Raw genomic sequence first — 18,654 nt, 5'->3', positions numbered from 1 at the left:
AAGAAAATTTTAAGCCATACTGATTATATTTTTATATTTTGATTATATTTTTATGTTTAACAGCTATTTAAACAACCACTGCACCCACTGTATAAATAAAATGTATTCTATGTGGGTGAAAAGGGATTGAAATCCATGAGGAGTGAAGTCTAGACAAGTACGGATGTGAGTCAACGCCTTCATCTGAGTTGTTACCTCCGCCAAGGAGGAGGAGGTGTGATTGGTCTGGCTTGTCTGTCTACTTGTTTGTTCACAGGATTACTCATAACGTTATTCATAGATTTGCATAAAAATGTTACCAGAGATTGGGCTTGGGGCAATTTAGAAGTGATTATTTTGAAGTCAATCCAGATCCTGATTAAAGAATTATTGGAAGGATTCTTCGCCATTTTGAGGTAGGGTAAAATCCAACTCCATTAACACGATATAGCTGGAACTTTAGCAGAGGCACACAGTCTCGGACAGCTCTTGTTGTTATTTTTCCTCATATCAAATAAGCACTGGCAGAAAGGAATGACTACACTTAGAATACACTTTAAGTTGTAGATAACAAGCAGAAACGCAGCAGCCACAGTAAAACCAGGATTAATTCCATTTATGAGTAACTTTGGATTAGCCAGACTGATGAACTGCACCTGAGCATGACCATTCATCCTCTAAAGAAACATTTACTGCCTTTGAATGCTGAATTTACAAAGATGAATAATGCAAACAAATGTTTATATTACCCTGTTACTAGTCCACTTATACCCAGGCACTGCTGGGTATGAATGGAGTAGTCTGATATTAGATTAAGAGACTAGTAGATGTTTCAGTGTTTAACAGGGTGTTGCTAAAAGGTAGAATAATTACTGAGATTATTGAGGGTTATTGGGAGGTCTGGTGTAATTTAATTGTTGGAAATTTAATCTCAGAGAGCAAATTCCAATATTTTTATTAGACAAGATCTTAATTTAAATCAGGTAAACAAAGCTCTTTATTTCGGTTTGCTTCGTTTGGAGCTGGTATTTTTAAAGATGTGCAGATTGTTGCTGAAGGTGACTATAAATGTTAAAGCATGTCCATGGACACAATCAGTGTTTGTGCATGTATGTGTTTTTTTTTTTTTTTACCAGACAGCAGGACTCCCAGCTCCAGCAGCACCTGCCAGACACGCACAGCAGTAGTCCGACAGCGCACATACATACACTGCTCACACAGCCACTGCACCAGCTCCACTCCCACATAGCTACGCCTGTTAAAATACACAGATGAACACTTTAAGCACACAAATATGGCCACACAGTGTTAGCATGCATAATGCACACACACACACACACACACACACACACACACAAACACACACACACACACACAATTCTTCCCTTGGCACACAGTTTGTCGTTCTTATTTAGTCAATACCCATTGATTATTCATTAGCTCTCTGTAAGCCTTTTCCTCCAAAACACAAAACTATTCCCATCTGCTTTCCCTCAAATAAACTCCTTGTGTGTGTGTGTGTGTGTGTGTGTGTGTGTGTGTGTGTGTGTGTGTGTGTGTGTGTGTGTGTGTGTGTGTGTGTGTGTGTTTGAGTGTATGTGCAACTGTACAACAATGGTTAAGAGCATCTATTTAGATTTTCTCCTAGATGTTCAGATTGTTTTTGCATACACTGCAATGTAACGTACTCCGTTAGAGTAGATGTGTTCCCAGACCACCTTATGCTCAGCTATATAACATCTATGTCCTAATTCGTTCCTGATAGAGCATAAACAACTTGAGTGGCCAATCAGGATGGAGCGCAAGAGTGACTGTGAGTCAGTGTATATGCTTCGCTGGACTCATCGATTCAGGTCTGCAAGCAGACATACAAATGGACAGAGACAAGTGTACCGTATGATTCTGGCCAGGTGTATCTTGTCTTTCGCTGGGTACGGTCCATGTGACAAGAAAGCATTCCTCACAGCCCGACCAGCACATGGAAAACTCTGGGAACAAGACTGACATACAAACAAACACATAAAAATAATTTAGTGCTTTTATTTTAAAACCAGAGTGTTTAAAAATGTATAAAAGCATCTAAATGATAAAAATCTTATCTCAGTATTGGTTTAAACATGAATTTTAGATTATAACGAGCTAATGTGGCTACATGCAGTTGTCATTGACCGGCTCACAAGGACAGCTCGACTTCTTTCCCCCGAGGAACTGAACATTGACTGAGTCTACATGCTCAGCAATAATCCTGCTATTGATGCTACCGTAAATAAGACCATATTTCAATTAAGCTGGTTACATGGGCTGTTTGTTCTGTTCTATTCATATTTCCTTTTACATGCAACAGAGCAAGGCTCACTTAGAAGCTGATGAGGCACCACTCACCATTATGTTACAACATTAGAGAATCTCTTTATATCCACATCCCATCTTTTTTTTCTGTAGTACAGATTTCTGGCTACTGTGTACACAGGGTTTTGTTTATAATAGACAAGTCACTAGATAGTACACATGGTACCTGAAGAGTATGCTCTTATGTGAGTGTCCATTAGGATAAAACAGTGAAGTGCTAACATTTCATAACCAACATTAAATGCTGAGTCTGGACAGACTTGGATGTACACTGCAACTTTAATGGTGGAGGTAATTTTAGTTCCTAAGAGGGGAAAACCAGTCAGTGATGTTGTAGCTCATCAGGCAGGTTAACGATCTATCACAACTCCTGGGTTCTTGTAATGTGTAAAGTACAGAAAGTTTTCTTGCCATTGGTTGGCTGTATTCCACAAACTGATGAGAATTACAATCCACTGAGAAGTCAAAGAGACTCACAAACTGTCATATCCATGGCAATTGAATCTAGTTCACCATTAACTCAAAGTTCAGGAGTATCATGAGTACATGGTCAATTGTAACCATGGCCATAAAAAGCATGAAAATATGTAAATACACCAGCATGTCATAGCATTGACCATATTACTGATGTCATCATAATGGTGACAAGAAGGCACCAACCACACCTTACTAATGTGGGGATCAACCAATAGGATGAAACCCTCCATGATCATCTAACAGAATATACAAGGGGTATGCATATTTCAAGCTCTGACATCATTTGGTTTTTCAGGAAGTTCTTTCTTTATCATTTTGCACAAAATTTATCAGCATCAAGAATCTTTAATGAATGGTTTGAATTGAATACTGTCTGCAGCGAGAATTTGGTGAAACTGTAAGTAGTGTGCATGAAGGTAATACTGTGAAAATTGGAAAAGTGCAACAAATGTGACCTTGATCTTAAGGACAGTTTGAATTTAGACCCATTAGGTGGTCACTCTGTGTAAGATTGATAAAATTATAAACAATACTGTTGAAGGAGTTGCAATTCTTATGACTCGCCATGATGACTCGTTGGAAACAGAGCATTAAGAGCAGTCTGAGTAAACTGCTTAATTAACTGACACTATGGCCATGAGCATATGACTATCTACCACTGTAACAGCAAATATATGACATAAAATTTAAAAACAAACACAACAAGACCCCTTTAACTTTAAGGTAGTAGCTTATAATTGTCCATCACAATATGGAGGGAGTGGCCATGAAATTTTTAAACTCAAAGCAGAATTTCTGATCATTATTGGGGGAACAGGGTAATGTCATCAAAGAAGAGCCTGAGTTCATCCATCCTCACAAAACCAGCCAAAGCTCAAGACGCACAAAGCTCGAGAGTTGTGAGGATATTGATGATAACTGCCTGACTAAACACCATCATCCAAACTAATCTACACAATTTACTGACTAGTCCAGCTGTTAGTAACCAGATTTAGTTGGTTTTCACTGCAGACCACAGTGCCTTACTTCAAGCACCTCATTGGATAGGTGTTCATGGGCAGGTTTTCAGTGTTGTAGTGCTTTAGGCACTACATCAAATAGTAGGTATGCAGATTTTCATTAAGTAAAAACATAAAAAATAATCACGTACAGCCAATAGAAAAATACAAAGTGCTGAGGGACAAAACAACCCAGCAAGTACAAATATTTTTTGGCACAAAGAGTAGATTTGCTTTTGAATACACAGCAGCTTCACCTCAGATGTTGATTTCTTTGCCTTGCTTTTTATTTCTTTGGCAGTTTTTTTCAGTGTTGAAAGGGAAATTTCTCTTGTGTGATAGTTAAGCTTTGAGGTCTTCAGAGTGCTGTACTGAAATACTTGCCAAACCACAAACCAATGCTGATGCATTTCAAGTTAACACTGTGCGTGCCCGCGTGCGTGCCCGCGTGCGTGCGTGCTTCTGAGTGGGGTAATATCCCCACTGATGTCATTTGTATTGGGATTAAACAAATGCACTTTTGCTTGACAGCAAAACTAAATGTATGACATCACTTTCACGTGTGTGAGTGTTTCCTTACCTTATGTACAGCAGGTCCAGTGCTGGGTCCAGGGATAGTGTCAGGTGATTGCTGTTGAAACACAAAACATACAGGCCATCAGAGCCAAAACACACAAAATGACACACACAGAGTAAATACACTCAACAAACATGACTGACATGACAGAGACCAGTTTCACCATTCCCAAAGCATTACTCATGTTTTGCTTAAACTTACTTTCCAGTTGATTTAGTGCTTTCACGTACACCTGTTACTGCAATAAACCAATTAAACCTAAAGAACATTGATATTCATTTTTACCTATGAAGAAAATCACAACCTGACTAAACTGCTTATTTAAACAGAAACAAATTATCTCAATGATTCACATGAAACCCGGGAAACTACACCTATCAGTTCAAATTCAGAGCAATATAATTCAGCTGCCAGCTCATTTATCACATCATAAGAGTGAAATTACAATAAATCCTTTCTTCTTACTACAGTCATGCCATAATTTCACAGCCTTTGCCCTAGGTGCATCCAATCTACCTCTGCTTCCCCAATCAGTTAATAAGCTGTTAATCTTTATGGATTATTGTGGCGCCAAGCGAGCAAGATGACAGCTTTGAGACTGTGTTGACACAGTAGTCATAAAATAGACTGAAAATGATAGTAAATGTTAGATCAAATAGACCATAAACGACACTACGTACAGACAACAGTTTTTGTTTCACTCCAGTGTGTAAAGCATGATGTCATTTCCTAAGTCTTTGGCTTGCTTGTTAACAGCTCCATTTTAATAGATCTCAACAGTTAATAACTCCTTATGGCTTAAAATTCAAACATAAGAAATTAGTTGCTGGTTATATTGTTTTGTATTTGTGTACACACACACACACACACACACACACACACACACACACACTGCTCAAAAAAATAAAGGGAACACTCAAATAACACATCCTAGATCTGAATGAATGAAATATTCTCATTGAATACTTTGTTCTGTACAAAGTTGAATGTGCTGACAACAAAATCACACAAAAATCATCAATGGAAATCAAATTTATTAACCAATGGAGGCCTGGATTTGGAGTCACACACAAAATTAAAGTGGAAAAACACACTACAGGCTGATCCAACTTTGATGTAATGTCCTTAAAACAAGTCAAAATGAGGCTCAGTATTGTGTGTGGCCTCCACGTGCCTGTATGACCTCCCTACAAAGCCTGGGCATGCTCCTGATGAGGTGGTGGATGGTCTCCTGAAGGATCTTCTCCCAGACCTGGACTAAAGCGTCCACCAACTCCTGGACAGTCTGTGGTGCAACGTGACGTTGGTGGATGGAGCGAGACATGATGTCCCAGATGTGCTCAATCGGATTCAGGTCTGGGGAACGGGCGGGCCAGTCCATAGCTTCAATGCCTTCATCTTGCAGGAACTGATGACACACTCGAGCCACATGAGGTCTAGCACTGTCATGCATTAGGAGGAACCCAGGGCCAACCGCACCAGCATATGGTCTCACAAGGGGTCTGAAGATCTCATCTCGGTACCTAATGGCAGTCATGCTACCTCTGGCGAGCACATGGAGGGCTGTGCGGCCCTCCAAAGAAATGCCACCCCACACCATTACTGACCCACTGCCAAACCGGTCATGCTGAAGGATGTTGCAGGCAGCAGATCGCTCTCCATGGCGTCTCCAGACTCCTTTATTGAGTGTGTCTTGCTAATTGCCAATAATTTCCACCTGTTGTCTATTCCATTTGCACAACAGCATGTGAAATTGATTGTCCATCAGTGTTGCTTCCTAAGTGGACAGTTTGATTTCACAGAAGTTTGATTTACTTGGAGTTATATTGTGTTGTTTAAGTGTTCCCTTTATTTTTTTTGAGTAGTGTATATATATATTTATTTTTATTTGATTTTTTTTAACTCCCATTTATAGTACAACATGACTCAAAACTTTGGACTAAAACTTTATCCATAACCTGTTACTGTTGCTCCAACCCACATAGGGAACACTCTCCCTTCCCTTGAAAGTGCTTACCTCCCTCAGTCTTTGATGCTTGTTCAACAAAAACTTTTGTTAACAGTGCCCAGCAGAACAAGAATTATATCGAAATGAAAAATCTCTACAAACGTTTCTCATTTAGGCACAGATTCAAAGGACAGAATGACCATTTATGTAAACATTAACCCTATTTAAATGGCACGCCTAAATTATCACTGGTGTAGGCCAAGGGATTTTAGAACTCAACTCTTCCGTTAAAGAAAGCTTACCTCTGTGTAATCAAGGTGTGTTAAGAGATTTTAGGTTAAACAAGCTTCTACCTGCCAGGTAAAGTGGTTGACTTGTTATTTTCTATCAAAAACAACTCAACTCAGACAGAGGAAATTAGGCATTTACCACATCAGGTCGAGCAATGGTGTTACTAATAACTTGAATGATTCAAGTCATTATACTCAAGTCCCACTAACTCATGACTGTGTCACAGTGAGTCAACGTGCACATGTAAAAGCAGCTTGAGGTGACTGTTCTGAACTGACACTTTGTACAGTACTGTGCAAAAGTCTTGAGTTACCCTCATTTCTTTATATTTTGTGAGGAAAATGGAAAATAGGTGCAGCGATTTATCAAAATGTGTAAACATACATGGAAATACAGCCTCCTCTAAGGAGGCCAATCATGACTGATAGCGTTCCACTATGTGTTTTTCTATCCAGTTGCTTTTACTGCATTGGCAGTGTGTTCGGGATCATTGTCATGCTGAAAAATGAAGCCATTACCAATCAGATGCTTTCCAGATGGTATTGCATTTCCATCAAGAAATTGCATAGAGGATCAAAATCTGATGGTACTTTTCTGCATTCATAATTCCATCAATTTTAAGAAGATCTCCAACACCACAGGCTGAAATTCAGCCCCAAATCATGAGCAAGTTCTACCGTGTTTACAGATGGCTGTAGATACTCACTGCTGCACCTATCTTCTGACCACCAAATTGTGTAATTTGACATATCTCATCCTTTTCCCCCGGATTTTGCATGGTGGATGAAAATTTGACAGTAACTCTTTGTGTTCATAATTCCATCAATTTTGACAAGATCCCCAACACCACTGGTTAATGATGTAGACACTGACTGTGGTAAACCTCTCCTTACTTCCTCTGTTAATAAAACTAAATAGACCAATCCCATATGAATATTATAGCTGCTGTCAGACACAGTTTGTAAAGATTTGCTTTCAACTTTAAAAATAACTATATTTATTCTAGTGGTTTAAAAATATATAAGACAATACAGCATCATTAACAGTTGATATGGGGTAAGAAAATATCAGATACTGGTATATGCTTTGAAAACGCTATGTCAGTACTCTCCAGATAAAACACAAACTGCATTAGTTGCATTAGGATGACAATCACGTTGCCAACATTCATTAAAACGAGACAGATAAGAACCTCCTGCAACATGAGTGCAACTGGTCTGGGAACTCAGTGAAGCACGATCACTGAGAGTTGTGGGTTTGACTCCCTGCGGGAACCTTCGCAGTGAACTGAGCTGCTGCAAGCAGTCGTCGCTGCCCTTCGCCTGTCACTGACTGACAATAACAAACCACCAGATGAAGACAGACATTAACTGATCAAATGAAAAGCACCTAAGCACCTGTGGAAGACAGATCTAGATGAAGAAATACAAATGAGCTGATGTGCAAGAGGAGAAAGAAAAGCGGAAGGCAGAACAATTGACATCAGTCTCTGAAAGTATGAGAGCATGACAGATGGAGAGGAAGAGAGACAGAGGCAGTGAGAGACGGAGAGATCATTTTAATTATAATTGTGAAAGAGTGGTAGAAGGAGCAAGACAGAGAGGGAGAGAAATGCTTGACTGTGGCTTTGAATCGCAAGAAATGAAATAGAGTGGTGATTAGTAAGATGTGGAGCTCTGTGTGTGATCCCTATTTGAGCGATGATACTGTCTGGGATGTCACAAGCTCACACACAGACAGACACAGGGCTTACAGTGCAGGACTGCAGTGGGGGTTTCTTTTTGTTGTTTTGGGGTTTTTTTTTTGTTTTTTGTTTTTTAATGCAAGTTACAACACCCTTACTTACTTTTCATTATAGAAATAGATTCACTTTTTGAGATATATGCTTCTTTGCTTATTTAATGAGAGTCAAATGGGAAAATCAATACCACTCCCTTTCATGGCATTAAATATAAAGCTAAAGCCAGAAGCCAGTTAGACCAGCTAAGATTAAAATTGGTAATGCAGTCTGTCTAAAGGTGACCGAGAGTTAAAAAAAACAACTAATAGTAATCTCGGGGGCAAAAAACCCAAGAGCACCACTGAGCGGGTGCCAGCGCTCGGCTGTTTTGAATTTGGGAGGAAAACTTATGGCCAATGTTAAAGTTTTTGTGGCTAACAAAGGTTTATGTGGAATTTCAAAGTAAAAAAAAAAAGGGAGGATTAATAAGTAACAAGCTGAATATAATAGTGGTCAGCACCTCTAGATTTATAATGTTATAGTTTATACAGCAAATTAAGCTACTAAAAAGTTAAAGGTCTGTTGATTATTCAGTATTTATTTCAGTATAGTGGTGTACAGTTCTTTACCACCTTCTAATATCACACAATGTATATTGATGAAAAAAATCAGTCCAGTCTTTACTGCAATCTTTCCAAATAACTTTAGAGCTGAGCATTTTGCAAAAGTGCTTGAAAGATTTTTTTTAAATCTCTTTTTTTTTAAAAAAAAAACCCACTAATTAGGTGTATCGTGGGCAATTTCCATTGTAAATATTAATCACAGTGAAATTAAGTAGGAAAGGCTGTAAAAACACTGGACCTAAGCTCAGCTGTGGTGTTATAAAGTACGTTCCAATTGTACTGATTGTACTACTTGAGTACTGAGAAATGGCAAGGGTTAAAAAACTATCATCAAAAGTGTAAATATGAATTTTATTAAGTTTTGTTTAAAAAAAACAAAGTGTTAGAAAACATATGAACAATAGGTGTGATAAACTGTCATTAAACAGGCACAAATGGATAACTAATTCACAGAAAAAAAAGATTACTGAGGGTTTTATACGCATTGTAAAATACAAATTATAGAAAACAATTTTGCAATTGATGGCAGGTTTCCACACTTACCTATGTTTTTTTGGTTTTTTTTAGCAATGTAAAAAAATGAGATGAGTTAATAATGTATCAGCATCTCCATAGGGCCTGTATATGTAAGTTAAAGCACCTTTAGAAAAAAGGAAAAAACAGTGCTTACAAAAATCATGGCCTCAAAAGGCACCATTTATTTAACACATGAACTTTGGAAAGCTGAACAAAGCATGAAGCATTTCTCCTACTCTGTGTGATGAATTTTAAAATCCTAGATGACATCATTATTAAGTTATCGTATTCACAAGATTTTCAAAAAAATGTAACCTCTGAGCTTTATCTTCAGGTCAAGGTCGCCGAGATTTGAACTCAACCGAGATTTTTGGCAGATGCATCTATGGTGTGAATTTGAACATTCTAGGTCACATCATTCTCGAGTTATGGCAACGGTAAAGTTTTTGTGGAATAGACTCTGCTGACGCCAAGGTTATGACAATAGCTCAACTTTTTCTTCCAAATATCCGAGCTAAAATTTTCAGGTAAGTACATTTTGTTTCAAGCAGGTTCTTTTCAAAATTTGCATCCCATTACTGCAAGAGTGAGTTCCCATTCCATCTTGCTAACCAAGAGGATGATAGGACAATCAGACTACGGAGAAGATCATCCTACTCTGTGCAGTGGTCAAAATATCAAACTCTCGGCTTTGGTGACATCAGGGTTGGTTTGTCCTTGTTTTTTTCCCCATATGCAAATATACTGAACTCTGGCCCAAAGCCACAATTTTTTCCCCCTCTGCAATAAATTGCGAGGTTTGAGTATTCATTTTATCAGCTCTGGGAAACATTTTCAAATAAAACTTTATTTGCTGTGAAATATGTCTGCTCAGTGTGGACGTACTTCTTCATATCAGTAAGAAACAGCTTTTTTTTTTCCTGTTTTTGTGCACTGTTTGGACTGGGGATTAAGTAGAGCACACCAGGCAGCCAAGCGCATAGACAAAATAAATTGTTTCTGACTCTCGGTATCTATCTTGTTCTGACTTTCTTTCTTTTGACTTGGTTCTTGTATCTTCTCTCTCTCCATCTCATTTTCTCCTTGTCTGGTGAACACAGATCTATCCAGAGGTCTTTGTTTCTTCTACCATCATCTCTTCTCACAAACATACTTCAGACACATATCAGCACCAGAGGTGTTTCATTCATACTGTATCACACAAAAAGAAAACTGTCTGCTATGTTCTCGTCTCTTTGTCTGTGCTTCAATTTGTACTTCAAACACACACACACACACACACACACAAAATATATTGCCATGTTATATTTTATAACAGAGAAGAGAAGATGAATGAAAGCTATAAAGAGAGCCCACATGCTGATACGCTTATCTGTGTGATGACTTCAAAGTGTATATACAGCAAGAGAGAGAAGAGAGCGAGGTCATTATCTGCAAGAAATGGATTACTCAGATTAGATTGCTGAGCACAGTGAAGAGCTGTAGCACAGTATGCTTTGCAAGTCCCCACACACACACACGCACACGCACACACAAGACACACACACACATTCACACTAAGCTCCTGTCGACTCCTCGACACATCTGTCATACAAGCAAGTCAAAATAAAGACATCAAAGAAGCTACAGCTCAATAGACACATACAAATACTCAAGCACACAAAGACACATTTACGCTGTAGGGAAAAAAAAAAACCTACCCACCAGTCCACGCCCATCTACAGGCACATGACCTTTGGCTTATGCACATTTACCAGTCAGTTTGTACATGTTCATAAACTAACTTCAGGAGTTATCTTTGAAATGAAAATAAATCAGCAACAGTTTGAATCAGTTAGTTGCCTCAACAAAAACGGCATAAATTGCCCTACTTTCAGCTTATTTTGAAGGTTTTCCAAGAGTATTTACACTTGATCTATAACTTAGGTTCCTCTGATATCTGTTCATAATCTGAGATGTTTCTACACCATGACTGGATTGCAAGATGCACAACATTTCAGTGAAGTTGAAGGAACTGCCTGCAGAGCTCAGACACAGGAATGAGTTGAGGCTTAGGTGTGTACAATGGCATCCATAATTCTCAACTGTAAGATGGAACAGTCAGGGCTCTTTCATGAGTGGACAGGCCGGTCAAACTGAGCGATCGGTAGAGAAGAGCTTTGGTAAGAGAGATGAACAATACCCTGATCATCATTCTGGCTGAGCTCCAGAGAGCGTGTGTGGATATGGCAGAAATGTCCAGAAGGGCAAAAATCTCTGCAGCGCTCCATTAATCAATCTGGACTTTATGGCACAGTGGCCACACAAGCCTCTCCACTATGGAAGACATGAAAAGCCTTCATGAAGTTTGCATAAAAGTACTTAAAGGACTCTCAGACTTCTGGCCTCAATTAAAGGTGTAAAGAAAAGAAAGCAAAAACTGCTCATGACCCACCCAACACCATCCGCACGGTAGAGCATGCTGTGGGTTTGCTCTGAGTAAGAAATGGATAAAAAGTCAGAATACGTACACCAGTGTGATATTTGATATTCTCCATTTTAATAATACAATTATCTAAAATTCAACTTCACTTTGCAGTTAAAGGGTTTCAAATATAGATTTGTGGTGGAAAATTTAATTCACACATGAAGCTGCAAAAGAAAAAAAAAAGTAAAGTCTGAATACTTTCTGCAGCCATTAACAGAACATCAGGGGATCTGGACAGCTGTTTTCTGACATTTCTAAAAATTAAACTAATATTTTGTTAAACTGAGAAAGTATTGTGGGATTTATATCCCAAAATAATTCTGGAAATTTACAGCTGCAGGGCTGCAATCTTTTCTGTACTTTGCTTTGCCAACATAATCATTATTTGGGCTAAATAACTGTACGCTTACATAACTGTACATATTTTCATTGCACCTAATAACTGTACTTGAATTGCCTTAAAAGTAATATAAAAAAAAAAAAATCACGGACTTTGGATATAATATTTGTATGCTCTCACTGTGTTGCAGTTGAGAGCCTGTCCACCCCTCACTTGTCTTTCATCTTTCTTACATTAAGGTAGAATGCCTTATGGAAGTAAAATATGTCTGGAAAATATAAAACACAACACAAGCCGCTGTTTTGTGCATAATAACGCAGAAATGAGATCATCCTCTGACAAATGTCACCAGCTTTCCTCTAAGACAGTGATCATAAAGTCAGATAGCTTGCATTAAGAGTGTTTATGGTTTCATAAGGTCAGTTTACAGCCTAAAGCAGCATGCTGTATGTTTGACTTCAGAGTTTGTGGTTAAAAAAAAAATAATGTTTTAGTTCAAGCTTGAACTGACACAAAGGCTTAAAATAACAAATTAAGGTTATAGCAGTTGTAGTTATAAAACACACCTCCATAAGTAGCATTTAAATATGAAAAATTGGTATTGTGTGGGGGCCAGCAATATAATTCCAGCATGTAGTCTGTCATAAAGTAATTAGAAGAGAGGCTAAAAGCTACAACCACAAAACAACAACAATAAACATGATTAAACTCAGAATGCACAAGATTATTTCTCAGAAATATGCTTCTACACTTTTATTTATTTTTTTTACACCGCCTCCACCTTTAACATGCATAATTCCTTTGCTGCTATTAAGAATGCAAACACATCGAAATGCAGATACAGCAAAACAAACATGTAAGACATGCACACATATGGAAGAGCCCATCGTACTGTACTGTATCTGTATTTGTTTTGGATGCAACTTTCAGTTTAAATGTGACGATGGTCTATTTTTTTTTTTACTGAAGAATCAAGCAATACAAAGTAGTGCTACTGTAACTCAAAGTCTCTACACCTAAACCTCTTCAATTATGGCAGCAAATTCTACATTACAAAATTACTGACATCAATACACAGAATTTGGCTCAAGGGAAACAAAGTAGTCGACAGTTTTCCTTATTATTGTTGACAGCATTGCCTTTTAGGTATGTTCAGCACGCACAGAGGGCAATCTGGGGGAGTCCCAGCACCCCACATGCCACTTTCAGTAAATACAATCATGGAAGAGCCTGTTGTTAAAAGGATACAAAAGCTCTTAATTGGGATTATTTTGATTTTAAAAACAGGAGAAACGTTAAACCACAGGACTTAAATGTAGCTTCAGATAACGGATGCCTCTGCCTGTAGACGCTATGTGAACAAGCCGGTAGAGATAATATATGCTATTAAATGATCAAGGTGCAGAACCACACATGCAGTTGTTGGTCTAGTTCCCTGATTTCAGAACTAATGCCGCTTTTCAGCACCAGTTGATCAGTAACCACTATAGAAGGCCTTATTCAGTGAAAGAGAAATTGATGCATCGTACATATATATATTTATTTTTTTTTTACTCAAGAACACCAGTTTTTTAATTTGCTAAATAAATAATGATGCCCCCACAAAAATTAAATGGCCAATTGCATTTAGCCAATTATTATATACTTTTCAGCTACACTGTTAGCAAATCTCTCTGCTCCTGTCACACTGCAGCCAATCAAGGACTAATAATTGAATACCAGAGCAAGTCACAACATAGTATAATGCAGGACAGGATTTTTGAAGGTGAGGCTGCTGCAGGCTGGAACTGACAGATGGCTCCACTCAGGACAACAGGTTCAATTCACTTTATGAGCTGTGCACAGCATCAAGAAACCACAAAGTAATGTGAAAAATCCCACTGAAGTAGGACAATTGGGACTTGACTTTTTTTTTTCTTTTTTGGGGGTAGGGGGGTCACCAGAAAACTTTCTGGTCTATATTTGTAGTCCCAGTGTTATTGACCAATCAAGAATGAACAGGTTTTGGTTGCATGCAGATCGACAACTGCATTTTCTGCAAAGCAAACTCAAAACTCTTGGTTAAGTTGGCTTTTTTTTTTTTACTTTATCTCAGGTAGAACCACAAGTCTTATATATAAAATATATATCCACAGGCTACACTAGAGGACTGAAATATTGGCTTTGGCTCTGAGAGGCAAAGTCAGCAAACTAGCCGATGCATTCCCAGAAACGGGATTGTTTACTCAAACATGATTTTTGTTTATCAAACAGTCAGAAAAAAAATGCAGGAAGAAAATGCATATACAGTATTTATGTCAAACAAGATAGCGAGGACTTATTGTTTTTACTATATGTGGTCAAATTGTTCTTATTCCCATGTAACACCCCACTGTGAGCCAGGAAAAACAATGCTGTTGTTGTTGTTGTATCTTTAGACAAGTGCCTCTGGTGCTGGTGCAGTGCAATGCAAAAACAATCCCAGGCACCTCCCTTCCAACAACTTCTTGAAATTTTCCTTTTGTGCACATAAAAATAATGTCTATGTGGGTACGCCAGGTGAAACAAAGGTGACTAAAAGAGCCTGGTGGGGACTAGTCTGTGCAGAACACCCATACCTTTACACTACTTACCCATGCCTCACCACACTCACCCACACAAATACATAATGATCACACCAAGTTAGATAAAGAGATCAGAGGAGAATAAAAAAAATCTTCATCTACTCAAGCCTTCACTCATTTTCTTGCCTTCACTGGACAAAAACATGAAAAACACACAAGAGAAAGTTAATTTGCTTTCTAATGCAGCTGTTTTCTGTAGTTTCATAATAACATGTTTGCTTTGGTTGTCATGTACAGCAGCAGCAGCTGATGTATTTTGACTGGAAAATTGGATCATACAAACAGGTAACTGGAGACTAAATGGCCCTGGTCTGTGGGTCAATTAAACATCAGTTAAAATGACCAGATGTAACATGACAACCTGTTCATCTCTTTGGTCCTACATGGCTTTACACTACAAATGCTGCCTATTTTTAGCACATCTGCCTACAGTGGGACTGGAGGGGCTGGCACACCGTCTCTGATCTCTAAGGAGGGAACCCAGGGACATCTTTTTTCCCCCCCTCCTGGATGCCAGTGATGATGAAGATGAGCAGAGCTGACACTCTGAGCAGCCATTTGGCTTGTCAGGTGTGTTAGTGACACACTGGGGCACATCAAGTCATACAGTTGCTGCTTATCCAGCCAATCTTTCAAAAAAAAAAAAAAAACCACAAAGATAGATCAGATGGAAATGGTAGTGAAATACCAGTATGCTGATTTGATATACAAATATTAGGACAGCTTATTTATCAAGAAGAGACCTGACTCTAGAAGACATGTAATCGTTTTGAAATAATTCTGATAACCAATACATCATTAAAGTTATTTACATAAACAAAAATGCAACTAACTGCCAGTCTACACTTCTTTTTATGTGCTGCCTTTAATGCTTTCTCTATCTGATAGTGGTTATTTTTTATTTCTGGGCTAGTAGACCAAGGGTTACACAGACAGCAAGATGTGAACACATCACAATGGACTCAAAAATTGTGATGGCCATTTCATCATATTTTTTACATTTTTCTGTACTTCCGGAAAAAACTACAGGAACCAGCACATTACTGTATAATCAAATTAAGTGAGTGGTGTAGCTGTGAACCCACGCACACAAATATATATATATATATATATATATATATATATATAAAGTGTGTGTACTTCTTAGTGTATGTAAGTAGGTGTGTGTGTGTGTGTGTGTGTCAATATGGTGGAGGTGGTGTTGCCTTGACTACCGGAGTGTGAAGGTATGGTGTCCAACAGCAGTTCTGCTTATTATGGATGTAACGTGCATACGCGCGCGCGCGCACACACGTACACACAGACAGGGTGCCTCTGCGACAGCAATGCTCACAGCAAATACAAACACCTGAGTCGTGACAGAGTTACGAAACGGCTTCAGAGCACAGAGAGGTGTCGGGACTGTTAAAAAAATATATATATAATAAAAACCGTCCACCGCTGACGCCGTTTATCCAACATCAAACACGGAAGGACGGACAGTCAGACAGCGGTCGGTTTGAAATACTCACGCTCTTCTTCCGCAGGTGCAACCCGTGCTTGAGCAGACCCGGCAGATCCCGGATTTTGTGTTTCAGCTGAGCTTGGTCCCTTGCGCTCCTGTTCCACCGCAAGCCCGCGAGCAAGCCGTCCTCTGCGGGCTCCGAGTCCTCCATGGTTCTTCTCCTTCTCCTCTCTATCCTCGAGCTGCTGCCTGCCTGCGCTCCTGGTGCCTACTGTATCCTCAAAAGGCGCACCGCCGCCCTCGCCTGTTCGCCATTTCCCCCCGCCTCGCGCTCCCACTCAGCGACCTGCATCTGCAGCCGAACCGCGCGCAGCCTTAACGACCTACTCAATGTATTCCGCAGCACGCGACGCTGCTGCTCCACCCAATGGCTCGAGCGTCCTACTCTTCAGTGGGCTACTGCCAGGTTGATGTGTGCGTGTGTGTGTGCTGTCCGCGGGAGGGGGGGTCACAGGTGCAAACGAACATTGCATCACTTTCACCTCTCATCCTCCTCCAGCCTGTCTACAGCGGTCCGCGGAGGAAATATTCATAGTAACTGGTGGAGTTGGCGTGATATTGTCCCTGCTTATTTGTGTTAGAAGTTGCAAACTTAAAAGCTAATGACAACAGTGTTTGGGGGAAGGGAGGAAGAAAAGGAAAAAAAAAAAAGGAGCAGACGGCGACCGGTAGAGCTACGTCACCACTTTACCTGGCTCAAATTTCCATAGGTAAACAAAGAGCCGCCTCAGAGTGAACCTGAGTGGGTGTGCGCCTGAGGTAGCTGACATTCAGGAGACCATTTTACGAATTTTTGAATCCATATTTTTTTTTTTTTTTAACCCTAACATTGTGCGCATGCTTTAGATCCCCGAGCTTGTTCCGGTTTAACCTGATGTAGAAGCACAGGTGTGCAACAAGAATCGTAAGAGGTGTCTCAATCCCGTTGCTTTGTTGTGGGTTGTTGTTTGTTGTGGTTCGCCATGTCATAAATGCTCATAATAGTCATTATTAGACGAAAACACTTTCAGATTTGTAAGGTCTTCTGACTTTTGTGGCACTGAGTTCCAGCTGTGGGGCTTGTGCTTTTGTTAGAGTAAATCTAAGCCGTTGGTTTTCATTTGGCATTTAAATGATATTGTACAAGGTGTCTGCATATTGCTGTTGAGTGCTCAAGAGTTTGAAGGAAATTTTCAAGAAAAGAGAGCTAAAGAAATGCCAATAAAGGCATTCTTGATTCTTGAATTCTTGATTCTTGAAAAGACTTATACTTGCCATTCACCTTATTAGGTACAGCTCTTCAGCTGCTCATTAACACAAATAATCGGCTAATCACATGGCAGCAACTCAGTGCACTGAGACATTTAGACATGGTCAAAATGATCTGGTGAAGTTCAAACCGAGCATCAGAATGGGGATGAAAGGTGGTTTAAGTGACTTTGAACGTGGCATGGTTGTTGATTCCACACAGGCTGTTCTGAGTATTTGAGAAACTGGTGATCTGCTGGGATTTTCTCACACAGCTATCTCTAGGGTTTACAGAGAATGGTCTGAAAAAGAGAAAATATCCAGTAAGTGGCAGATCTCTGTGTGGAAATGCCTTGTTGATTCCAGAGTTCAGGGGAAAAATGGCCACACTGCGGCAACCTCATGGGAAGATAACCGTAATTCATATAACCACTTGTTACAACCAAGGTATGCAGAAGAGCATCTCTGAACTCTCAACATACTGAACCTTAAAGCAGATGGGCTACAGCAGCCGAAGATCACACTGTGTGATGCTATCATGTCAATATGGACGAAAATATGTCCATAAAAAAAATAAATTAATTAATTAAAAATAAATAAATAAATAAATAAAAATTAAATAAAAAATTAAAATTAAAAAAAAATTTTTAAAAAAGAAAATATGTGAGAAATGTTTCCAGCATCTCATAAGAATCAAGCGTGAAGACCAAAGGGATTCCAACATAGCAATAGCAAGGTGTGCCTAATAAAATGTCCGGTGGGTTCAAGCATGGCACATAACAGTGCTGACTTCATCCACTGCTAATATATTTTTTTCTCATATTTGTTTGGCATATTTGTTGTGTGTTATATTGTGTTGTGTATTTCAGAGGGACCTGCTTTCAGAGCTCCAGGAGGGTGTATCACCGATGGATTACAAGCCTTGCTGTTGAAGCCTAAGTAAATAAACTCATGAGCAGGAGCGACATTCACCCCATATTTTCGTGACGTCACTGATTGTTTTTACATAGTTTTACCAGCAGAGAGCACCAATTA

The 18,654-nt window shown here is 39.2% G+C and overlaps 1 protein-coding gene across 1 annotated transcript in view; it reads right to left on the bottom strand.

Annotated features, from left to right (window-relative positions):
• Window positions 1-16,706, bottom strand: part of rapgef5a (Rap guanine nucleotide exchange factor (GEF) 5a) — a 51,565-nt gene extending 34,859 nt beyond the window's left edge. Inside the window, exons 1-4 of the mRNA XM_030741525.1 lie at window positions 16,400-16,706; window positions 4,384-4,434; window positions 1,873-1,979; window positions 1,113-1,234 (exon numbers count right to left, since the gene is read on the bottom strand). Of these exons, the coding sequence (XP_030597385.1) occupies window positions 1,113-1,234; window positions 1,873-1,979; window positions 4,384-4,434; window positions 16,400-16,543 (424 nt within the window). The 5' untranslated portion in view covers window positions 16,544-16,706. The remainder of the gene's footprint in view (window positions 1-1,112; window positions 1,235-1,872; window positions 1,980-4,383; window positions 4,435-16,399) is intronic.
• Window positions 16,707-18,654: the final 1,948 nt, after the last annotated feature.

The sequence above is a fragment of the Archocentrus centrarchus genome, chromosome 11 (genome assembly GCF_007364275.1).
Source record: "Archocentrus centrarchus isolate MPI-CPG fArcCen1 chromosome 11, fArcCen1, whole genome shotgun sequence".
Taxonomy (NCBI): Eukaryota; Metazoa; Chordata; class Actinopteri; order Cichliformes; family Cichlidae; genus Archocentrus; species Archocentrus centrarchus.
Note: the sequence above shows the minus strand (reverse complement) of the source record. Positions and strands in the feature narration are given on the sequence as shown.